The sequence below is a fragment of the Stigmatopora nigra genome, chromosome 14 (assembly GCF_051989575.1).
Source record: "Stigmatopora nigra isolate UIUO_SnigA chromosome 14, RoL_Snig_1.1, whole genome shotgun sequence".
Taxonomy (NCBI): Eukaryota; Metazoa; Chordata; class Actinopteri; order Syngnathiformes; family Syngnathidae; genus Stigmatopora; species Stigmatopora nigra.
In genome coordinates, this window is record NC_135521.1 from 8,048,769 (window position 1) to 8,074,363 (window position 25,595).

The 25,595-nt window shown below is 41.1% G+C and overlaps 1 protein-coding gene across 5 annotated transcripts; it reads right to left on the reverse strand.

Moving 5' to 3' along the window:
• Positions 1-1,584: 1,584 nt before the first annotated feature.
• Positions 1,585-25,595, reverse strand: LOC144207823 (LIM and calponin homology domains-containing protein 1-like). 5 transcript variants are annotated; one of them, XM_077733467.1, is made up of 27 exons: positions 25,165-25,267; positions 24,830-24,884; positions 17,636-17,706; positions 16,887-16,956; positions 14,767-14,873; positions 13,618-13,648; positions 12,257-12,367; positions 11,324-11,522; positions 9,650-9,908; positions 8,527-8,544; positions 7,984-8,116; positions 7,678-7,835; positions 7,155-7,605; positions 5,967-6,233; positions 5,756-5,864; positions 5,587-5,636; positions 5,391-5,472; positions 5,248-5,316; positions 4,889-4,917; positions 4,316-4,429; positions 3,304-3,396; positions 3,098-3,235; positions 2,774-2,868; positions 2,509-2,622; positions 2,005-2,113; positions 1,819-1,921; positions 1,585-1,732 (listed from the first exon to the last, which is right to left on the reverse strand). In XM_077733467.1, the coding sequence occupies exons 7-27, from the start codon at positions 12,263-12,265 to the stop codon at positions 1,707-1,709; spliced, it is 2,625 nt and encodes an 874-aa protein (XP_077589593.1). In that variant the 5' UTR covers positions 12,266-12,367; positions 13,618-13,648; positions 14,767-14,873; positions 16,887-16,956; positions 17,636-17,706; positions 24,830-24,884; positions 25,165-25,267; the 3' UTR covers positions 1,585-1,706. The 5 variants fall into 5 exon arrangements, with proteins under 5 accessions (XP_077589593.1, XP_077589589.1, XP_077589590.1 ...); XM_077733463.1 differs by lacking the exon at positions 24,830-24,884 and having other exon boundaries at positions 25,165-25,595; XM_077733464.1 differs by lacking the exons at positions 8,527-8,544; positions 24,830-24,884 and having other exon boundaries at positions 25,165-25,592.

Genomic DNA, 25,595 nt, shown 5'->3' on the forward strand with positions numbered 1-25,595 from the left:
CTGGCCAAGATGCACCCTTCCACCAATTTATCACTAGTGGACGTCTAAACCATTTGAAGTGGAAGGGCTGCATTGAATGAATGCAAGGTTCATTTGCCACTATCCCTCCCCACTTCAAAATGGATTGGAGGTCTATCAACGTCAAGGGCCCTGAAAGATGACTGCCAGACCTCCAAGTTGAAATGGATTGGACGTCGATGGGAGCAAATGGCAGCTCCATTTTTTTGGGCTATTCAAACGACTATACGTGGAAGCCTGCATAGGTTTATCAAGAACAGAAAAGAAAACTTCCATTCAAGCATTGCGCACTCACTTTAAGGAGTTAAGAACAAAAATATACAAAAGTGGATGATTCCAAGCGGCGCGGTTAAAGCGGAAGGTCAATTTTCAAATGGGACGACAAGTGCATTCAATCACTGCAAAAATCACTGAGGCGGAAAAGTGGGCGACTTGCAACCAAGGAGTTTGCAGTACAATTACGAGTAGGCTTTGGCCACTTTTCTCCTTCAAATGAAATTTCACAAAAGATCCACCTTCCCCCTTTTTAAATGTTTCTTTCCCGCGGGGACATCTTTTTTTTGTTCCTAAGGCACGTGAAAGTAGCGAGTTAGTTATTGCCCAAGTGAATTACATTCAAAGCGTTTGTGTCAGTGGAAACTTTGCGGATGGTTTGGAATAACCATTTTGATCGTTGTTACTCAAGTGGAAGATTGAGTGCTCATTCAAAATGATGCTTTTCTTGGTGGAGGTCCCTTGTTGCACATTGCGAGCGTTCGTTTGCCTAACTCGAGGCTCAATTTCGGCAATGTACATCTTTTGGTGAAAAATAGTGGTCAGTTGCTTTCAAAAATCCAATTCAAGTACTGTAATTTTTGGACTATAAGTACTTTTTCATCCGCTTGAACCCTGTGGATTACATTGCAGTGCGGTTTAGATGTTGATTTTTACAGGTGTCTTTTAGGTATCAGAGAATAAATCATATTGGAATGCACAAGAAACGCCACTCAATTATTTGTTTTTGTATGAACAGATAGATGTCAACAGAGGTTTGGTATAATTTTCCTTACAGTTAATTCTTTGGCTGCTCCACGGCCGATCCATTTGAAGTGAGAAAACTTCCACTTCAAATGGATTGGACGTCTAATTGTGATAAACCAATTGTTGGTAAGGTGCAACATGGCCAAGGAAGAATTTTATTTTTACCAGATTGGACGCTATTTGCGGAGAGGCTTCATTCAATGCCAACTTCCCAGTTCAAACAGATTGGACATTGAATTGAACTCCTAAGAGTTTTGATTTAATCATTTTAAGAGCCACATGATTGCAAATATATCGTCAATGGCACTGAAAGAGTTCATAAAAAAAAGAATTCAATTTAGATTTTTTTCATACATGTCATCACAAAAAGTGTACGGTGCGGCTATATATGAATATATACTATTTTCTTGTAAAAATTGTTGGGTGCGGCTTATAGTCCAAAAATTACTGGGAATAAACAGCATTTGTTTTACATGTATGGAACTGAACAGCAGTTCAAATTGATTGTGCTTCATGCCAGTGATTGTTTTTCAGTGTTGACACTCACCATTCTGAAAATAATAACACTGCGGTCAGTGGATGAAATAAATCTTTGCTTGGCCTCACATTATGACTGGGGGATTGGGTGGGGGCTTGGCAGGCGACAGGGTTCCACTTGACTGGAGGTGTCACAAAGTCGTGGGTTGTCCTGCCGCTTCAAAAAAAAAAGAAATCAGGGGAGATCAAATGAAGAAGAAAAATGACAAGAGTAGAATATACGTATGAACATAGTCAACTTACAGCGGGAGCGAATGTAGCACTGGTGGCAGTTAAGGAGGCCGCTCCGGATCCGCACGTCGGTGCCGGTGGACGTGTCTCCTAATTGGCCCTCGCACACACCGCACTGATGACAAGAGACCAAATAATACAGCTCAGGCCATTCCCTGCAAGGTATTTTACTGTCGGTCGCTCCCACATTTGACTGACCTTAAAACAGTCAATGTGAAAATAGAGGCTCAGTGTCTCTATAATCATGGCGGCCCCCTTGCCCAATGGCTGCCCGCAGCTGGAGCACAGCTTCTTGCCGCTCACAGACCTACATAGAAAAGCCATTAGTGAACACGTTTCTACCAAAATATTACCAGCACTGCTAACCAGGTCAGTGAAAATCGGGGACAACAGATTATTTTATTCCATGGCCTGTTTATGATGATGACAATGAGACAAAATGAGATGAGTGTGCAGCAAAGATGAGGAAAGAGGAAGGCATAAGTAGTTGATGCCCTCTGCTGGTGCAACAGGCAAAATGAAAGACTGCAAGTCATTCACGTAAGCTGGGTTTCTATTATGGCGCACCAGTACAGTTGCCATGGTTACACTTTCCCCTCATCAATTACTGCCAGTAGCAGAACATTTCTTTAAATGATGGAACACAGAAGCCAAAAGTAGACACATCAAGTCCATTTACACCAACACACATTTAACACGCACCTGCGGTCTCCAGCAGGCTGCATGGTATCAACGTCTTTACGCTTCTTGACGGACGTGGACGTCTTTTGGTGAGACTTCTGGCCATTCTGCAAACAGCTGCTCTGAATTCCTGTGCTGAAGAAGGCCACAAAAAGAAAACAAATGTTATGGTTCTACTTGGTGTTGCACCAATTTGGATGCAAATAAAAAAAAATACATACATTCCAAGGGACAATTTAAAGTGTTTAACCAGCCTACCTGCCATTTTCAACAACTGTTAACAAACCTTTTTGCTGTCCGGACACTGTCATCTACGGTACTGATTTCACTGTTCTTGTTGTTTTCTCGGAGTCGACACCCCACTTTCTTTGTGCCATCCTTCTGCGTTGGCCAATCAGTAGGAAAGTACTTCAGTCAAACAATAATTTCATTTGAGGCTACAATATTGGTTTAAGATTACAATGCATGTAGTTTCACAACAACTTTCAATTGTAAAGATGTAATACTAGAACAAATAACTTCTTTGAGGTGTCTCTGGAGTCAAAATATTTGCAGACTCACATACAAGACACCGACAAAGAAGGTATGAAGGGTTGTTTTTTTTTTTTACCGAAAGCTTTTCTAGCCGCTCCTGCTTGCGCTCCCAGTCGGCGAGCGAGCGCACAATGTTGTCCTGGCTGTGGGAAGTGGGCGAGGCAGATGATGGTGGCGTAAGGGGTGTGACTGTTTCTTGGAGGATCAGACGTTCCTACCATGAGATAAACCCGAATTCATTACATATCATATCACAGGGTAGTATTGAATTATTGCTCCCACCTCCTCAAGGTACCGCCTTTCCTCCTGGGCCACCTCCTTCTGGGCCTTCTCCCACTCTTCCTTCAGTTTCTCCTGCTCTCGCTGGTACTTCTCCTATGTAACCATAGAAACACATCACATGTGCATAGACACTGAAGAAGCCATAACAATTAGATGAATGTCAAATGTGTTTTTAAAAAAAGACTAGTGTATACAAATATGAGCTTGTCAAGGTGGAATTGGATGAAAAAGAGGAGAAAAAAACAGCAGGCAGAAGATGAACATGCAAAGATAAGAATAACAAACTGTGGGAGGCAAATTTTAGATGTTTGTATGTCAGGCTAGCACTGTTTCTACATGATTTAATATATATTGGAAATATGAAGTCTTTCCCAAAGACATTGTGGGCACCAGGTTTGCCCATTTTCTGGGGGAAACCCTATTGACGAGATACATTGACACAACTAAAATTTGTTTAGGATTCGGCATTCGAATCAAAAAAAAGTTTTCGGGCCTGAAAACAATGGACATTTTACTTCGAACATGTTACCCAATGTTATGTTTATAATGACGCTGATGGAATCACGTAGCAGGATACACAGAGGGAGGGGAAAATAGCACAAAATGACATCACACATTCACTCATCATCTTTGGCAGAAGAAGCCTTTCCAAGTGGGAACATTTGGGCAGTAGCACAAGCTATGAGAGCTTGTACTGTGCAAGGTTGCCCTGCAGATGGTGGCAGCGGAACGCAAGTGGACGTTTAAGACAAGTTAAAAGCAGCGATATAAAAAGCTGCGAACATTAAAAAAAAGAGCAATGAAGGTCAGCTCAAGGTTTACTTATTAAGAGCAACGATGGGCAAACACCAGAAATGAAGAATAATAATCCTTAACTATAAGTAACACTATATGTATGCCAATGTGAAATGGTTTTTGACAGTCCCTTTCGCAAAGAAAAACAAGGTTCCTGCCAGGGCAAGGAAGGAACCTCATGCGCCATGCTTTGTCTCCCCAACTAATCTCGTACTACCTGCAGCAGGCGCTCCTGCTCTTGCTGCCACCTTTCCTGACGCTTTCGTTCCTCGTCCGGGTCCCAGGACCAGCGGTCGGCCCGTCTGGCCTGAGGCGACACCGGCACAGACACCTAATTGGACGCCCACCCACCAACATCGAACACATGCACCCACAAAAAAATCCACAGCACAGAGATAGTCATGCACACGCCGGACACCCTCAGACAACAAGAAACACACACACACATACATACAGAGGGGAAAAAGAGGGAGAAGAAGACTGAGATAGTTGATCTACCACAACAGCACTACTCCAATGCTAGCCAATCCACTCCTACTGAAGGAGAGAGAAGACAGAAAGGGACAGAGGTGAGAACAGGTGTGAGGAAGTTTCCAATGTATTGCGACCCCGCAAAATTGCGTCTTGGCATTATTTGTGTTTAAACAAGTCATAAAGTGTGAAATTTTGAGCCAGATGAGAATCAAGACAAGTGGTCTCTAAACAATATATATATAAAAAATTGAATGTGGATTGTTCTCACATTGCTACAAACACAGAAAATATATATAAATATGTTGACTGTACTTACGTTGCTGCTGTGATCCTTGGCTCCATTATCTGCAGGAGGTGAATGCAAATCAATGTAAATGCTTTTCAATTCATTTTCCAACCACCAAAAGAGTTAGTATTTCAGGTTATAGTGAGAGAAAACCTGACTAGAACTAGTGTTGAATTGATACTAGTTTTGGGGCCAACAAGGCACTAAAATGACCTTGCCAGAATTGGTATGTACTAAGATAAATAATGCGCCAATGTAACCGAATCAAACAGAAATCAAAGTAATAGTTTCAAGAAGGAATATTCTAAATGTAAGTTACCCTCCAACAAAAATGGAGGTGCACTATAATTTGGAATTCTACCACAAAAAGCTAGAAGGGTGACTTTTACCTGCAAAGAACTCCCAGCGTAAATTGAGGTTGCTGCTTGGTTGTGGAGAGCAGCTACTGTTGTTCAAAGCTGTGTAAAAATATAAGTATTAAAAAGGAGAAGGCCATTGATAGTATTTAGAGTAGAATACGTGTGTGTGTCACCTTGTTGTGTCGGTGGCTGACATCCCATACAAGGAACTTCCTCTATCTTCTGGTCCTCCTCTAGGTGACTCTGTATGCTCATCTACACATTTGACAGGATAGTGGAGAGCAAGATAGTGTGTTATGTATATGAGCAAGTAATTTTAACAGAGTGGGTGTCTGTCACTGTCAATGGCATTAGGAGTTATTGACTCACCACTAAGGTTCCAGATGATGGATATGACAGTTCAGTCTCTTGTTTGGTTTCTGCAAAGACATTTTATGACAATAAAACAAAATGTTTTTGGAAAAACAATGCACCAAGCCTGCAATATGAAAGATACACAAGCATCCAGGTGGGGGTAGCAGAGCTGCATGAATCTGACCTGCAGATGCTTTGTCTTGTGTTGTTGGTTCACTCATTTTTTCTACTGGCGCCAATAGTGATTGCCTTCCACTCTTCCAACAGCAGCTTTCTTCGGGCGAGTGTAATTCCTGGTTCAACAAAAAGTCATTTTACATAGCTTGTAGTGTAATGATAAATGATTCAAATTTGTGTGTTTTTGAGCAAATTCACAGAATATGCAATTCATTTACCACTGGCAGTGAAGTGGGCCTGCTGGGTGGCGTTGACGAACGAACGACTTCTTTGTCTTGGACATCGCTTGACGCTTCCTCATGGTTGGAGAACACCGGACTTGCTCTTTTGGTGAAGGTGTTCACAATGTGGTGTGTGGTTTGGGGGCTTCTTTTGGGCGAGGACGGTAAAAAAACAGGCGAACAATCGCTGTCTTGACTCTCAGACGGGGCGGGTGAGTTGTCGTCGCCTCCTGCATTGCCGTTGACACGTGGCGAATCATTGGCCTAGGACACATTTTTAACATTTACCATGATGCAATTAGAAAGCAACACAAGTGGCATGAGTTTTTTTTTATATATTTTGTTGATGAGCTAGTCTGGATTGGACTTTAATGGTGCCATTTTTAAAGAGTTTTGACACTTAATACAAAACAGTACCAAATGATGCCCTGGGGGAGGTATTGAGAATTACAACCCAAAATGAATCTGCAGGGCTAAAAGCCCACTTGTGCTTTCATTTATGCTCAGCCCCGCCTACCAGTGTGCTTTTAGCTTATGCATGCAGACCTAAGCAGCAAGTGGGCCTCAGAGACAAAGAGAGGCTAGTAATATGTGTGAAGGCTCCTGGCGAACTTCTCACTGCGTAGTTCCCGCCTCCCGATCCGGACCCCCTATATACCTCCAACTTCTCATCGGTCTCTAAGCAGCCTGTGTGGGCCCTCTTTGTCCACCGGGGAGAGCCCACTCCACATTGAGAGGGCTCTACTCCGACAACTTCTTAAGTCAATAGGGAACACAAGGCTCCATTCAAAGTGAGACTGGGATGCCTGACAAGACATTCCACAGATGCACTCGGCTACATTTACCCAAATAGTGAGCATCGTTTCCCTTCATTCTTATCTTACATGTCCTGTTGTGGGGAGCTTTGTTTTGCAAATATATCAAATTTGCATTTTTCTTCTTCTGTTAACCTCAGCCAATGAATTAACAATAAAAAATGGTAATTGAAGATACTAAATTTGTAAATCATGATACCTTACAGTACATGGTTCCTAAAACCTTGCTAGTTTAGTAGTAAACATTTACACATGAAATGAATTTTGACTTCAATTGTGAATGCAAATGTGACTTTTGAACATTTTGAAAATGCAACACATGTATTTTTCCCCAATTTAAGATAAAATTGCAATTTTGTAGCCAACCAACCTTGCTCGGCCAAGGGTCCGGTGTGGTGGGCCAGGACTGAAAGTAAGGCTTGGGGGTCATCAAAGGCAGCGGTTTGGGCGACAGCGCCCGGTTGGACGGCGGCTCGGACGAGCGCGAGCGAATCTGTGGCCGGTGGGGCAGCGGGCCGCCAGGCCACTCGTCTATGTGCGCTTCCAGCGTGGAGGTGAATCTGGGGGCCGGGGCCGACTGTTGCCTCAGATACTTCATGGTCTCATCGGATTCGGTCGGCAGGGGCGAGGGGGGAGCGGTGAAGCCCGCCATAAAGGGGTCGGCGGAGACACTGCGGTCCAGAACCTTGGGCAGCTCCAGACGCTCCATTACAGTCTCGCTGATGGAAAAGCGCTGGGCGTAACACTGGAGGATGGAGGATGCTTCCTCGGGAGATTTGGCGCTCCGGTAAGCAGTTCGCAGCTCCTCCTCGCGACGTTCTCTGTCATTAAAAGAGGAAAATGGATGCTTTTTAGCAACAACAACAAAAAAAGGCTTTGGATGCGGGACCTACTTGTCCTCCACGATCTCTCTGTACGTCTTGATGCTTCTCCTCCTAACTGAGATGCAGGGGACTCCAGTCATCAGCTGCTCCATCAACTTCCTCTCTTCCTCCTTCTTGATGAGGTCCTGGGAGATGCTGCGCCGGCGATTTTTCCATCGGGCCAAGTCCTAAAACATGCAAATGGACACTGTTACCAGCATTGTAATGGCAGATTTATGTAAGGGAAAAAAATGTTTGAATTCAGCCTCTGGCTGGTCAACTTTGTTTGGGATACTATACTGTACATCAAACTGAGGTTCAAGGCAGTTTACTTACATCTTGCCAGTGGCTGTCCTCTTCTTTCAACTGGTTGTACTGATTGTGCATTATCTCGTGCCGCACGTGACTATGTGGTGGCAAAATGGCGGCCACATTCTCCTGGCTGCGCATGTCTATCAGGCTCACACTTCTGCAGAGGACAAAAGGACAGCAAATTTTAAATGAACTGTCAAATATGCACATTTGCTATCACTTCAGGGCAGCCCACATGATGTTTATGATTATCAGGGAATGAAGTCATGTGACCCAGTTAAAAATATCCTTGATGTAATGAAAAGCCAATTTCCATTGAAGTTGGTATGGAACAATAAGGTTTTAAATCTAGTGTCTTCTTATTAAATTCAGTTTGAACCTATTTTGCAACTTTCCGACAGCAATTCTTTTTTGTCATCATTTAATGCTCTAATGGTGAAAGTTCAATGGGAATTCTGTAACTCTACCTATTTTCCACAATAAGAATGCAATTGTGGCAGCGGTCCTAGATGCATTAGGTAAATAAAGGGCTGGCAGATTTTCCTATGTGGCAATTGGATGACTTACTGTGGGTCATGTGACTCGCTGGCAGGACACATGAGCGCATGGAGAGACAAACCAAGACAGACACAAATGTTACATTCGGATTAGGTATTTGATTTATGTCAACAGGGTAGATGGTAAAGAATTGAAATAATGGTTTGGGTTAGGGCAGTGGGTGGCAACCCTAAATGTTGAAAGAGCCATATTAAACAAACAAAAAAACGTCTCTATATTAGCCTACTACTAAAATGACTGCAATTAACATGAAACTTTGTTTGTTCGCCTTAACCCATCATAACAAATTAGGCTTCTAGCACAGTCAATGGCACTGAAAGATGAGCATTTCCAGCCAGTCTTCCCTAGTAACACAGCACCCTCCCCTCAGGATGCAAGGAAATGAGCTTCGTTTCCTACACTCAGCCTGATCCAACCCGCTGCACCCTTGCTCCCACACCTGCCTCATTTCTGCTTTGCAAGCTTTCTAGCATATTTACAGTCAAAAATAAGCTTCATCGAGCAGAGAAAGTCTTAAATCAGATAAAACAGAGGGAAAAAAGATTTTCACTCATCAGTGTTTATAAACTGTTGTTATGTAAGATTTTTGCACTTTTATCTCCTTTTTTTCCTCACAGCTCCATCACTTTCATTTATAATAAGCCGAGAGGACTACCCACGCAGGCCTGGGATAGGGATTTGCTTGATGTGATACAACCGCATGACAAGTGTTCCATTTTGGCAGCACTAACGTACACACACTCTGCAGCCGGCCGCTAAGAATGCACACAGCAGCTTATTTCAAAGGAACAATCCGAGAGCCAATTTATACATGTCAGATCTTAGCCGCAGATTGCTTTCCCTTGAAATGATGATGACAGACAATCCGTACCATCTGTTCTACAGGCAAGCTCGGGGGAAACGAGGGACGGCAAATGGAAGCCCTGACAATTTCAATAAGAGTGCTAATCAGAAGCAGTCACAGGGTGGAAAAACATCAAAAATGGGTTAGCATCATCGAGAACTGGTAAAACAGTTTGTTGGATCGGTTGGAACAAAAACCTGCACCCATAGTGGCCCTCGAGGACCAGTTTGCCCACCCCTGGAACTTTAGTACCATGACATTCTGAACCAGGTTGCAATATGCACTCACCTCAAAGGTTTTTCTCCTCCCACCGGCGAGGTGGCCGTACTCCAGCTTTTACGCTCGTCGTTTTCCGTGTCGCCGCACTTCTTGCGCAGCGGTGTCGGCATGTAGCCGCTCTGATTGCACTTGTTGGGCAGGTACTGGTTGAAGGGCATGGCGGTGCGGGGCTCGCTCACCGAGGTGCGGCGGGCCAACATGTCGTCCTTGTGGATGTCCGGGCCTTTGCGGTGCAGCGGTCCATCCGACTCGGAGTCACTGCCGCGGCCTGTTGGCGAGAGATGGACATGGACATGCAGTTGCAGTTTACCAATTTCATGATGATATGAGACTAACTTGACACGATAGACCTCACACACTAAAAGCTCATAAAAGAAACTAGACTAGGTCCTGTCTATTCCTTTGAAGCAGACACAAAAGAGAAAGAAAAGAATAGTTTGTTTACAAAATAGTGGTGTCTCCAGTGTGTCTGCTCAGTGTGAAAATATACAAGCAAGTACTAATATCCCTTTTATCAGCTGCTCATCAATATCAATTATAGTGAAATAAAAAACACTAACAAGCCCACTAAAATCTAATTTTAGTGTTTTAAACCTAATAAATGTCAAGATTCTCAAAAGCTACCGCATACTAATAAAACAGCTTGGTTTAATAGGCATATGAAATAATCAGTGCATCTGTTTGCAAGTGAGATGAATCACATTCCTGCATGCATCTACTAGACATCCAAACAAAGATTATGATTACAATCTCATCGCCCCGGTCTGCAAACAATTTTTTACAAGGTGGAAAGAAACCAGGGTCCACCTGGATTGGCAGCAGGGGTTTTCCCTTTTAATGTTACATAATAACCCTCAGCATAAACACGGAAAGGCATGGTGAGGATGTGGTGTTTACCATTCCTGTGGTATGTGTTCATTCCTGAATGTGCACAAATACCAAGCATTGGATACCTGCATGACTCAAAGAGTCCAGAAATTCCTCCCTTAAATGTTCACCACATGTACTGATGGAATTGCAGACCTTAGAGCAGAATCTAGCGTGTCACCAAGTAACATACTACATGGAGAATTTTTTTAAAAAAAAATCAATGCCTCACTTGAGTGAGGCATGCTATTCTGTGACTTAAGGGCAATATTTTCAAAAAGTAACATGACATCACTGGATTTATTTGCACCAAAGAAAGGCATTTAATGACAAAGCATCTCATTCATAAAAAGTGTATCAAGTGACCAGACTGAAGATAGAAGTCTTCCTCAGAATGAATTAGAATTTTCTATGGGTGCTCTTGAATGTCATCAGGCTGAGATTACTTTACACAGGCCAATTGTGCCAGAACTTGGATGCAAATGTCAGATGAGAGAGAAGAAAAAAAAATGGGTCATTGTGGATACGCCCTATCAGTCACTATCCACATTCATGAAAAAAATGTAATTAATACTTCTAGACCAAATAATACTTGCTACTCAGAGAATGAATGAATAAGGCAATTTAGAGGGCTATAGCGTTGCTTTAGAGTCAGACTGTACATTTCAGCATTTAAAATATATATGTCTCAAATGAGTGTTTGTTTTAATAATTTCTTTAAATGAATAACATTTGGTGCCCTGCAATTGGCTGCTTGCCCATAGTTAGTGGGGCCTTTGCTGCTATAATACATACAGAAATATCAAAGTTTCCTACCATCACTGCTGCTGCGAGGCACCAGGACGTCCGGCGACGGCGTCTGTTGCGAGCGCGAGCCGAACGAGTCCAGGCTGTCGAAAGAATCCTCGCGAAAATGCCGGGGCGGGGAAAGCGAATCGCTGCGCTCCGAGTCCCAGCAATCGACGTAGCCGCTGTCCCGGATGCTGCGTTGGGGGCTCTCTGCCTCTTCCGACTCCTAAAAAGATGGAGGCCAGAGAAAATTGACGCTCATTACATCCAGTTGGAATAGGAACAAGAAAATGCTAAAAAAAAAGGGGTTAGAATTAGTCAATGAAAATGAAATGTTACCTGGTCAAGCATCATTTCTCAGAAATGTCTAGTCATTAAGGTCCCACTCTGCCCACGTCGTTTCAAATGTGCACAATGTCTCCAATTTAATCTTCAAACTCACATTCTAAAACCTTGTGGGCTCCTCCCTTTCGTCTTGTCGGTGTTTAACATTTTTTTTGAGCTGCTAATGGAAGGTGGGGAAAGGGCTTTCCTGTCCAGCAAAATCAAGGGTGGGGTGGGGGGTTCTCCTGCATGCTTTTTATTAGATAACCACAGATTTGTGGTAAGATTTTATTGCATGAACCAGGACCAAGGCACGTCTAACATCATTGATAAAGTTTGACGGGGAAGTCTAGTTAGTTTTATGTAGTGAGCTGTCACTCAACCTGATTAAATTAACCCTACATTTTTAGCTCTTTAGTTCCCATTAACATTTTTAAACTAACAATAACATTTGAATACATGTCCACTGGAGTTACCATTTTCCCCAGTGGGGTTAATAATATCAATCAATATTGCATGGGTTAGTTGAACCTTGAGATCATAAAAATAAATTTGCTCAGAAATGACTGGTGTTAAGCTTATAATGAATGATGTGCTAACCATCAGCCCACTTTCAGGTCAAATGAAGATAAAAACCTTTCGCATCTGTGACAGGAGGTCCTCAAACTCCCTCAGGTCCAAAGTGGGCCCGTTGTAAGAGATGCAGCTATTGGCAGCCCGACCCAGCCAGTAGATGGTAATCAGCACCTGAAAATACAAAAAGTAATTGAATTCCATTTAAATAAGGCTAGTGACTGTATACAGCATTACACAGGGGATATGGATTGAGTCCAAATGGGGGGTAAAAACAGTGAATAATTGAAGCCTGGCATATTGCTGTGTATTGTGCACTGCATCTGGTGAGAGTATAAGATGAACACGTGAAGAAGCACACTGAAAATACAGATAAAACAAGTCTTAAAACAGTATGGCGTACTGCGCTTGCTGTCACACTGCTTGTTTATCTTTCTGCTCGTCAAAGTAACACTGACGCACACTTGAGCAGTATGTTGTGTCAGCCGCAGAACCCACGCTGCTGCTGGCAAGATTCCAACACCAGCATAGTTGTGTGTGCGTGTTACACGGCAGCTCACACTGCTTGTTTGTTGATGCAGATGCACTGAAAGCAAAACTGCAATACAGCAGTAAGGAGTACATGTGTGCGCGTCTGTGTGTGTGTGTGCACCTGCTTTGAGTTGTACTTGAAGAAAATGTCAGCAAATACTGCATTTAGTGCTGCACTGATACTTGCTTGGTCCTGATATGACACTTTCAAAGGTGATGATAGATGTTTTAGGGTCAAATAATTGCTCTGCAGTGAAGTAAAATGTGTGCACAAAGATGAACTGAACTTTGAATCCGCTTTGTATGACGAGGTAGCTTTGTGTTCCGTGTTGATGGTTACGTGACTGAAATAAGAAGATTAAGCCATGCTTAGCTCTCTTGTCGAAGTCATCACACCGTAGTTCTCTATTGACATGGAAGATAGAGGATGTAGAGAGTTTTGTGTAATTGCCTCTATGTTTTTTGAGGCTATTTTTGCCCTCTCAAAGACTTGGGTCTTACATTGTTTTATGTTCTGTTCTAAATCATTGGACAAATGGGGCCAATAAGTCAATTTGCATCCTATAGCACGTTTTCAGCAGCAGCATCCCTGCCTCCTTTTCAAGGTGGGAACAATGTCTCGGTCTTGTCGTGTTTGTGCAGGCGCTCTGTGCTAAACACGTCTTTAGTAGGAGGAAGCCGACCCCACTTTGTATTGACAAAAGCAAAAGGGGTGGGATGGCAAAAAACGGCTTTACCTTCCGTTAACCCTTGACTTGTGCTTTAAATGTCAAGACAGTGATAACACTTTTTTTCCTTGCAGTATTATTGCCAGTTTGTTGTTGTTTTTTTAAACTATCACTGCTTTTAAAACTAATAAAACATGAACGGTACACTGATAAGAAGGCACTTACATTTTTGAGCTTTCGGGTGCAATCGCTTCGTCTGTGGAGAATCACAAGAACACAGAGAGGAAGAGAATGAAAAGGGTGACTTCATATGTACTAAATTATATTTGGCATAAGAAGAATCCAAAGCGGCAACCGCCCACATGAATTGACAATCACCGACAAAGAAACGGCCTGTTCAGCGATTTAAGATTTCCCACGCAACTTGTGGGCCGAGATAGCGTAACACGGTCACTCGTCATTTCAATGATCTACTTACTAATACAATAGAAAATACAAATAAGTGATCAGGGAGAGTGGGCGAGCTTTATAAAATGGGGGCAGCAGGAATAGGATTTATCAGCAACAATGAGTTTTATTGTCACTCCCTACAATTTATCTCAACTTATGCACCGATTACATTCATTTTGCCTTTAAACAATCAAACAGGCAGGATAATGTTTTCCACATTTGATAAAACAGGAACTCCTTCAATTTACACAAATAAATTAAAGCTGTTTAAAAACAAATGTGGAAATAAACCAAAATTACCACATTAAAAACAAAGGTCTTATAACACCTGCAATGAGCACATCCTGCACACTCCACATTAAGATTCCTAACAAGATTATTAAGATTACATTTTGGCAAATGGTGTCATTGTTTGAAAACACGTAAGAGATGAGTACAAAGGTCTTGTTAACTTCTTCTGCCGTACCATGGTCTAGAATTCAAAAAATGTGAAAACAGGTACAAAAAAAATAGCTTCAAGCCTGAATATACCCTCAATGTTTCTTTTGTTAATGCACTTGCAACGGAACGGCTGACTTGTTGACCAAAGAATTTCTCTTCTTGACAGAACAAGTCAGACAACATCAAACTCTTGTCAGGATGTCTTTACGGAATGACATCTTGTTAGCCAGTATGAGGACAGCAACATTTATAACTAAAAACACAGGCTTGTGTCACCAGGCAACACCAGAGAACAAATAGCGCGTGCCGGGCGAAACAATGACTGATGTAGTCATTGTTCTGCACAATTTTCCAGTGATGTAAATGCACTGACTTATTCTTATTTGAGGTGGCATCCAATAACGCACTGGCAGGCAGACAGACAGATGATGAAGCCATCAATAATCAATATTTATTATAAAAAAGGGGGACAGTAAGACTTACTTGGTAGCAGGGCGTGTTGACGTGTCTTGAAGGTCTCCGGGGTCGAACAGTTGAGAGCCCTTCAGTCCTAGTTCCTCACATCCACGCAGAAACACACTCAAGTTGTCCTGCATGCAAACCCAAAGGTTAGCTGACTGAAACGGCAGATGGAATGACGATAGATGGATTGACATGGGGTCTAAAAGGATATTCTTCCCTATGCCATATTAGAATTTGTCTATCCGTATTTGCTAAGAAAGTCAGCTTTGATACACTAATTAATACAATAATTATTTTCCTTTCAAATGACTTTAATTTCAAACTTTCAATTTATTCATTGATAAGCAAATGTATCTGTTTAAAATTGTCCACTTGCATGCTTTATAAATGCAGTTTCTGTACTGAAGTCCAATATTTTCACCAATGACAATTTCATTTCAACAAAATTTGTGTGGGACAAAACCTGAGCCAAGAGAAAAGGGAACTTTCTCCCCCTAAAGTTTCCCCTGACTTTGTTTTCCTGCTTTCTGTCATTCTGAGGGCTGAAGGCAAAGCAATTTGTCTCTTGCCATCTCAGGGTGTCACCACTTCCTCTCCACCCTGATTTTCCCCAGACCGAAACACAAATACAATAGCCTTAACATCCAGAGGTTCAGAGTCAATTCTAGTGTGCAAGGTTGATCAAACTGTACAGGTTGATAGGCTAAATTGCATAGAGATAAACACATGATTGCACACAGAGAAAATTCTCTATTTTAAGCAGAGCAAAAAAATAAAGGTGACCTGTGGCTTCCTGTGTTTTAGGGACGGTGCTATTTCCGCACAGAGGAAGCTACATTAACAACTAACACTTTTAGGAAATCGTAAATACGCTTGAAATTTAACTTGATGACGTCATTCTGGAAAGTTTTTAATTGCTGAAAACAAAAGTTGCAGATTTTTGCTGTATGCTGCAAACCTAGTTTTGTTGACAAAACAAGACCACAGAATGAACAGAGAGCAAAACTGGTATTTGGTTGGTATGTTTATGAAACGGAAGCAGACAACAACAAGCGACCTGTTGACGGTGGCCAAGCTGCCAGAGCGCTGAGGTAGCTGCTCTAATTAGAAAAACTCCTCAGAGGCTCGTTTTCCCCATTAGTTCGAAACAGGAAGAGGAAGGGGGAGTTGCCTCTGTTTTATTGTTTAAAAAAAAAGGCCTGATAAAAGCAGACCTTGTTTGTTTGCTTCTCACCTACCTAATTGCAGCCACCGCAAGTCAAAATAAGGCATAAAAAGCTGCGGGAAGATAGGAATTATGGTTCTATTAAAGGGGTAAACATGTTGTATTCATTAGTTATGGTTGCCTGTGAGGCAACGCCTGGAGACATGAAAAAAAGGAAAATAATTAAATCTATTAGATTTAATAGTAGTCATATAGTATTATATATTGAATCTCATTCAATTTTCACTTTCTGAGCAACTTTAACTAAATTATGTAAACCAATAGGATTACAAAATTACAAAAGCATAACCCAACAAACTTTGATCGAGAAGTAGGATACACACTGATTTGGTTGTCGGCCAAATGGAGCAGACGCTTTTATTTGTTTAAAAGTTTTGGGTAATGGATGAATTACTAAAGTTGTGTGTACTAATTACTTGTTCCAGTTCAGAAAAAGAAAAAACAAACGCCCGAGCTAAATGGGGCTGGTGTGTTTACCAGACACTTGTAAAATAATCTAAAAAAGTGGACAAGGCTCATTGGAAACTATTAGCTACGCCACCAGATAAGACACTTTAGACCAACCCAGACTTGTTTATCTCATGCATCTTACTTAAATACCAAAGAAATATACTGTAATTCTGCCCATTATCACATGTTGTCTTAATTGTATATAATACCAATGTTCTATCAGGGTAGCAACATTGTTGAAGGATTAATAGCAAATTGTGTCAAAAAATAAAAAGACGTATTTCCTGACCAATGTATCGATAATTGTAGCAACATCATGTGGTGAGATAGTGATGATCACGAGTCTTACATCGTATTTTATCGCGTGGTACCCAGAGTTTCCCACTCCGAGAATATATTATCTGCTGGAAATGTATTCCTACTGTTTATGTTGACACAACAAAGGATTAAAAGGTCCAGGACTTACCAGGCCAGCAATTGGTGTTGGAAGTCTGTTGATTTTCTTAACCAAGCCGGGTTTAATGGAGCTCAGTAATCTGAAGGATAAAAGCACAATTAATAAATGAATACAATGTAGGAAGAGCAAAGAAATAACCTTCCAGTATTTAATTGAGGTTTTTAAACTAGAAGAATCAAATTCATGATGATGCAGTGGACTTTCTTTATCTTCTATGCATTTTCACCAGGAGGAAGCACTGGAATGAATTGTGTCGCACGAAGGAAGCAACCAAACCAAGATCCCCTTGTGCAATTTGATATCGTTAGCATTCCGGCAAAGATATTTAGTGGTGAAAAGATGCAATTTTCCCATTAGAAAGCGCCTCTTTCCCACCGCATACGTCCGACAACTTCAATCACGGAAAAGCCCTGCTCAGTTTCGCTCTCTATGAACAGCTTTCGACAGGTCCATAAAAGGACTGTTGTCTCGATGCTGAAGTTATCCATTATAATCCTGTAAATATACCATAGTAGGGATGGGAAATTATTACATCTTCTGGGACTTATTACACTAGATTAAGGACAAGTCAGTTTTCATTTTTATACCTTCTTATTTGCAAATTTAGGTCAACTCATAACAACCATTAAAATAACAACATGCCTATTCCTGTCAAAGGCAGCCAAAAAGATCAAAAGTTAAAAAGATGATGTAAAATGACATGATCGTACCCCATCTCTTAGTTAAGACTACAAAAATGAATATCATTCACCACTTACTCGCATAGTAGTATTCCATTTTCCAATCCTCCTCTGAAATGCCTGTCACCAAAGCATCTTCCCGTCACCGCCTACGAAAAAAAAGCAGTCATGATCCAACTGATTAAGTAAATTACTCGCATATAAATCACAACGATAAGCATGCAAAAAGATGAAAACGTTTAATTTCCTGTCTTTTGAAGTTCTAAATTCCGGGAATGACGCTGCACAAAAGAGGGGCAGGCCATACGTCAAGCCCATTGCTGGTTAAATGGTACTAAACGCTAACGAGCTTGCCGTAAGCTGCAATCATCCTGACCGAATGGCCATGGCAGCTAATGTGTTGTGACAGGGGATTTATTACAGGAGGTGCTCCGCATGTTGGCATGCATTTGTATCACATTCTCAAATGGTGCAGACAAATGTGTAACATTTTTTTATATTATTGACTAGTTTTTAACAGAAATTCAATTCCCTATTGTGTTTGCTGTCAGATGTGAGGGAGGAATGTGCATGACTTGCTCGTTTACATTGGAATGTCACTTGCATTGTTATCCAAACAAATAGTTCTGGTGAATTCTCTGCCTATTATACCCTTTAACTCTTCTTATAAAGAATGCAAACGCAGAGAATCAAAATACAAAGTGGTCAAAGCCCAATCAAAGCTACCGGAAACAATCATTCTCTAGAATATCAAATGTAACAGATGAAAATTACTCATTCAAAGTGTTCCCAGTGAGTTTGAATAGATAAAACAGGATTAAAAAGAATTCCTATGAGGACAAATCATGCCTGGCAATGGATTGCAAGTCCCTTGCCAATATAATCTTCTGTTTTGGAAAATTATCCTAATAAAAACAGGAGACTGTTTGAATTGCTCTCTTGCTCATCCTCCCACCCTGAGGGTAGCAGCATCACAAAAAAAAAAAAAAAATTCTACCTGTCCCAAAATTAACATCCAATAAGTGGCGGTATGCAGGGAGAGAGTTTGCCCGCTTAGGTAATGCTCAACTCTTTCAAGCCCAGAGGCGACGAACACGTGATCGGCCCGTTTAAGAGTTGATAGCTAGCTGTCGAGGACAGAGTACACAAACAAAACAAAAAGAGCACTGCCGAGCCACGTGGCTCGCTTTTGTAGTTGGACGCATTCTTCTTACAGGATGCTGTCCCCAGTGGGTTATGTAATTATCAAGTTCAAAAACACATGTGAGTGCATCTTGTGGCTTCAGGGACCAATAATCTCATTAATACAATTTGGCAGGAGAGCTTAATCTGTAAATGCCTTTGGTTCCCGATTAACTGCAACAATAGCCGTAGTTGCGCCTTTTGCAAAATTAAACATTGTGCAGCGTGGTTCTTAGACTTAGCACGTTCCCTAGCTGGGGGTCTCAGCAGTAAGTTGAATCGGAGGTCAATGGTGGTGTCTGCTAACAAAACATTGATGCAGATCTTTTCTCTAGCCATCACTGCAGGGATGCCCTATTGTGAATATATGAATTGATGCTATGCTTATCCTCACATGGGTTGTGGGGGGTAGCAAATTAATGTCAATTCAATTCGATATGCTGAAAAAAATGATGGTGAATGCTTAAAACTTGCATTTTTAAAATAAATTATGCATGTAATCCCCTCATAAATGTAAAAATCTAACAGAATAAATTATCATCATTTATATATTCCATCAATACAGCCCTGCTTCCCTTTTCTACCTCCAGTATTGCCCTCAAGTCTTGATAAATCCCCTCTGATTAAACCCACCAAATTTCCACTAAAGTTGCTCTAATGCTGATCTAAATGTCAGCATTCCTTTTCTACCCGCATTAGATGATGGAACAATGTTTAGGCTGTGGATTAACCTCTCTCCTGGCCGACTAGTTCCGTTCAGTTCCTCCCCATTTCTTTTACAAGAGCAACAGGGTGCTGAGCACCCCAAAACAGGGGAGAAAACAGTATTTGGCTCCACTGTGGGTCTTAGAACTTGTATTGGATTAAGTAGAGGATGATGACTGGTGCCAAAAGTGGCAAGAGAAATGGGATTGGGTATGGAATAAGTGAGAAGAAAAAAATGATTTGAATGGCTTTAAAAGCATCCTCTGAATGTAGCCTTCAAGGTCCTCTCAACCTCTTTCTGCTGCACAAATGATGCTTCCTCAATTTAGCCAGCACAAATCCCCATCCGACTAACCTACATTATCATCATCTCACTTGCATTTTCAGTAAGAGCAGTGTGAATGGATGTGATGGTTGTATATATTTGGAAATGTCAAATAATGAAAATAAAAATACTCTATAATCAAAATAGACAAAGTTCAAAAGACTATACAAGTCATAAGTAAATTTAAAGGAAACATTTAGCTTCATGCAATTTACTTTTTTAGACGGAAGTTGTTGTAGTTGTTCCATTGAATTTGGCTAAATTTCAGTTTAATTTAATTTAATACAACGTACTGTTGGCAGTGGGTTTCTGAATACTCGCATGGTTTAAAAATATGTTGGCTGTCAGTTTTGAATTACTTAATACAAAGTTTAGCCGACTAAAACCTTGCCACACACTACATAAGAAGAATAGTGACAACCCCCCTAAAGCCTTGCGGGGAAAGAAACAAAGAGGCGCCGTGTTGACGGCAGCTTTCTCAGCTTAGCTTCTTATGCGTAAGGTCTTTTCGAGAGGGCCTCCATGAGTCTCCAATATCCTGCTAGCTACATTTTCTTGGGAGTTCCGAAGGAAATGAGCCACTGACCACACCAAAAAAGCTCATTCAAACAGGGAGGGAGATGCCTCAGCTTGACCTGCTGGCTTGGAGACCCAACATCAACAAGGTTTTTCAAAAGGGCTTTGCTTCAGAACAAGACCACATTGTACCCTTTAATAGTGACTAAATTTAAAACTGAACAGTGTACTGTACACAATGTTTTCAAAATAATATTGAGTGTTTTTTCAAATGAGATTGGGAGGGGAATGGGCTCTTCAAAATAAATTCATCAATATGCCAACATTTTAAGTTTCCTCTAGTACTGTTGTGAGGAACTGCTGTTTTAAATAAAGTAACTAACTTACAGACAGATCAGCATACTGTAAAATAAATGCTGTATCCAATCATAGATGTCAACAACTGGATTTCTATTCATGCTGGGATTTGTCTAAAAGCAACAAAGACTCCTGTAAAGATGCCAAGTGATAACATTGTATTTTTTGGTCCTCGCGCTCAGACTTGTTCACCACGAGAATGATGTGCTGTACTTGTCAAGACTGAACTCATCAGGAAAGCTTCACCGATGTACTATGTCAACACTGAAGCAGAATGTGGGCTTATCCGATCGCTCATGTTGGCAAGATTCCGTTGAAACAAATTCCATCGCTTTTTGCTTTTCATTAATCCTTAGAGAAATAGTGACCTTCAATATGGAAACACAACATCAAATGTATTCTACAATTTAACATTTTTTTTACAATTTAGCTTCAACGTATGACGAATGACTCTCCATATCTGGAATTGTTGGAATAAACACCCATTGCATGGGGGAAATAAATTAATAATCCTGTTTGTTTACACTTTCCCTGACATTAAGTCTGTATGTCACTTCAGGGAATGTGGACATCTGTCAGTCCAGGTTAGTGGTGGGCTCATATTAATAGAGAGAGAGAGAAAACACAGCTTCACCACCCTCCCACAAATGTACAGAAACTTCCATTGTGCCTCTCACTAGGGGGCTTCAGAACAATAAAAAGAAAAGAAATCCAAGAAGAAAATGAGGGCTAGATGAACAGCAATGCATTCTTCATCAGGTTCAGTAAGGGTCAGTGCTTGTTGCTTGTTACTTGTTACATGTAACACCTCAAACAGATTAGGTTATGAACAGTTATGTAAAAATCATCCCTTCTCTTGCAAAAGCAACATGTTTCATAATCAAAAAAAGCACCAGAAGCGATTTTCTAAACAGGAGCAGATGAAATTAAAATTGCAATTTTAACCAGGAAACTCAAAATTAGATTTTTGTTGAAAATTAACCACCCTGAGCCTATCAGTCTTACTATTAGTTGAAAAAGTCAGAATTAGAATGTCTGGTGAAAGTAGATTTACCTCTGAATAGATTCTGAAGGCGTACTTATCATGCTGCTCAATTCATGCAAGTTGTCCAAGTGGGAAACAAGCCAGATTTTGGGAACCATTAATGCACCGCACCCCATCACCCTCAAAAGAGGGAGGTGCAACTGGAAAGATTAGTTAGGATTAGACTTTATCCCTTGCTTGTAGCAAGAGGATGGCGATATAAGCGTTCAAGAGGCCCGTGCTTTCATGTAAACTATTTCACTCCAGGAATTATTTGACATTCTTTACAGAAAAGAAAGTAGTGAAAGCACAGTGGATGTTATCCACAGTAGTTTTACCTTTCAGAATTGTCACACATTTTATAATCATACAGAGACGGGCGTCCTAATGTCAGGTGCTGAATTCTATTACACTTTTCAAGAAGATCGCATCGCTGTTCCTGGTAAAGTTTCACAGGCGGGGTCAAATGAGCTGTGCCCGCTTCCATCACCTCACATGAGAACAAGGTCCCTACTGTAGCAGGCCAACAAATGCTAATGAGTGCATGGATTCATCACGTTTATCTTCGTGAGTGAGTGAGCTATTTTGTGCATGGATGAGCCGAGTGGAAAAGTGCCTCGCTAAGGCTGCCCGGCAACAGTTGACAACTGTGACTGGGGTTCAGCAATGCACATACTCAAGGGCCTCGCACTATGAAACTTTAAAAGTTGCACTTTTCAACAATTGGTGATTGGTGTATAAGTGCTATATAGTGGGAAATGGCAAATGCTACAATACTAATCTGAGTAATACCGGGCTCAACGCTGTCCAATGATTTGCAACCAAATAATCTTTTTTTTTCCAAGCGACATAATTTGAAACTTCATTAATACAAAAACAACAACAACAAAAAAGTAAAATGGACAATCCAAAATATTGCAATACCACTGTTATCTCACAATGCCACTGCAATGGCAGTGTTCCTTCCAAGGTATGATTCAAAACTCCCTTGAGGATCAAAAGAGTCAAGCTCCCCACCGTCTCAGCTCTGAAATGAGAAAAGCAACCCAGCCCATCGTGACCCAATTAAAAACGGTCCCTTGATGGGGGAAGGTTCCTCAGTCTAAGTCCTAACTATCTAACATGACGAATGGCATTTATCATTTTTGATCTTATCTATCATGTATCAATCTTTTGCTATCCTTAATCATGCAACAGTCAGGTGCAACTTCAATCTAGTGGAGGAGTACCCAATGGAACGGAAAGCTGAAATATTTTAGGGACCGTCTCAAGGTCATTTTTGAATGTGTTAACCTGAGGGTTTTACAAAACCAGCTCATGACCTGCTAAACCCCACTAAATTATGTCAATGAAATACCAGCTTCACTTAGGAGTCACGTGAAGCGACCTACTTTGCCTGAGAAGGAGGGCAATCAATAAATTGGGGTATATGTTTGTATATGTATATTTATATGTATATATGATTTTTTGAATTTAACCTTTTGGTGACCTCAAGTTCTGATATGATCAGCTATTAGGGAGAAAAAAAAATTAGCAGTCTTGGACAGAGATCCTGAATGGTGAGGCCTCGTAACATTCAGCCACTCTTTTATTCATTCACACAGACTCGGATTCCCTCCGGTGAATCAGTGAGCGTTACCAGGTGGCCAACGATACCAGCCCCCTTCCTCCCTGAGGGGCGGGGGGAAAAGAGAAGAAAAACACGGTGATTGCACTATCAGTTACCTATTCAGGGCCATGCACTGATCCCATTCTGATTCTGGGTCAAAAGAAGCTTTTTAAAAGATGCCAACAAGCCTCCCAGGAATTTGATGAAATGATGGCTCCAACTTTGGAAGATTTTTTTTAAAAAATTTTGTGTGCAAAGAGTGTCAAGTGTACAAAACAACCAACTCGTCAATTGAATTATTGTCATTGATAAATAACACTAAACTAGACTGATGTACAAATTTAAATGTCTTTTACTCCTGGTTGTTTTCTAATATGTTATGTTCAAGATTACATTTATTTGATATTTGACTGAAAGTAGGGCATTTATCAGCGATGCCAGCTTTCTTTGTTAGCCTACAAAGCCATGGCTACATTCCACCAGCAACAATAACAAAAAAAAAACAAAAAAAACAGATAACAAACCATTCATTAGATTTTTCATTGAGTGAACTGGCCGAGCTGCCTGATGAGTCAAAAGCGACAAGTTGCTGTCACTGAAATTTTCCCTAGCGGCAAACAAAACCATGCTTGTGCGTTGATTGTTGGGTCGCTCTGCTATTGAGGCTACAATTTATTCCACATGATGTGCTCTTTGTTTCTGTTGGCACACTTCTAATATGGATCATCTCATTATTGTGGCACTCTGTTAATCTCCACTTTGTGATTATTTAAAAACAACTGTGCACGGTCCAATTTCTGAATGTGTGGTATTGTTTTCTCCAAAAATGTTCTATATTGAGATTTTGGTCACTGTTACCTAAACATAGAAAAATTATGGAATTAATATCACTCATGATTAGGAATCCAGCTGATCTTGACATGGGTTGACCATTTGTCAATGGCACCCAAAATTAGCTTTTATTGAATGGAATGCTTTTATTGTCATTGTTGTAAATGGCATTGAAATAGTAAAGACACTCATTTGATTGCAATAATGTTGCTATATTTTTTTCCCCAGAAATGTTGCATTAAATTACTGCCTTAGTCTTTGTGAAGACAATATATTTTGGCAGATGGCCCATGACCTTGTGAAAAACAAACTGTCCATTTTCCATTTCAAACTAGTTCTTTAAATAGTTTTATCATGGAATATCATAGATTGATTTCCAAACCCATGCACTCATAATTGTTGTATCGCCATATTTTGAGATTATTCTTATCAGGAGCCTTGCATTGCAAAATGTTTAGGATGCCACCCATAAAGTCAAATGAGATCAAATCATTTTTTTGTTACACATATTCTACTTTTTTGCCGTTTTAATGTATTTGGGTGACCAAAGTAGTATTTTGACAGCAAAACATGGTATAAATCAAATGAGAAAATTCAAATATATTCATCCAATGAGCAAACCCAAACATATCGATCTAATCCATCTGATTTTGATATCCAAATTGCCAAGCTTGGTCTTCACAATTTGGAAAACAGAACAGCAAGAACAACAAACCGACTTACAATCCATTTGAATCGGAGCGTTGCAGTCAATGGCACAATTCCCCTGTAAATCCACCTGTTGGCATTCAAGCAACATCAATATTTTCAGTTCATCTACACTTGCAAACGATGCATGCACTAAGTTAATGTGAGACTAATGGAGACCCCCTCTCCCCCTCCTCACTATTTCAGCATCTTTACCTTCCTTGACCAAATTCGTGATGGGCAACCATTTTTACCCTCTACGTCACCTTTCAACAGGTGACGAGACAACGAGTGAAAAGATGCCAAATTGCCACAAAAAAGACAACATCAAACATGAGGATAATCCGATTTTGGAAATGAAGGGGGTTTACCTCGATCCATTTCTGCGCCTCCCGGAAAGCGGACGCGGTCGCCGGCTGATGCTGATGCGACTGTCGGGTGGGTGTCGCCGAATTTTCCATGGCTGATCTTGGTCGGAGCCGGTTAGGCTTCCCTCCCGAAATTGGAATTCTTATTCCAGATTAGTCAGCGTCGGCCAGTTGTGGCACCGGAGAAGCAATCCAGCCGCGGTGGCTTCCGTCCGTTTGGGCTGCACGGCTGCACGGTTGCAAGTGGTGAGGTGGGCAAGCTAGCGTCAAGTTAGCCTCAGTCATTGCCACTAGTTCCGGTGTCGGTGCTTGCAGTTGGAATACAAATAAAAGCCACACGCAGTTGGCCATTTCATGAGGAGTGTACCTTTTGACCGCGTGACGTAATAAAGACGAGCATTCGAGCGAGATGTCATTTGAAATGCTGGCGCCGG

Coding starts and splice junctions, on each gene's coding strand:
- LOC144207823 (XM_077733463.1), bottom strand. CDS start 25,254: ATGGAAAATTCGGCGACACCCACCCGACAGTCGCATCAGCATCAGCCG. Junction 5,865..5,966: donor GGCCCACTTCACTGCCAGTG/GTAAATGAATTG, acceptor TTGTTGAACCAG/GAATTACACTCGCCCGAAGA. Junction 3,397..4,315: donor AGCAGGAGCGCCTGCTGCAG/GTAGTACGAGAT, acceptor ATGGTTACATAG/GAGAAGTACCAGCGAGAGCA.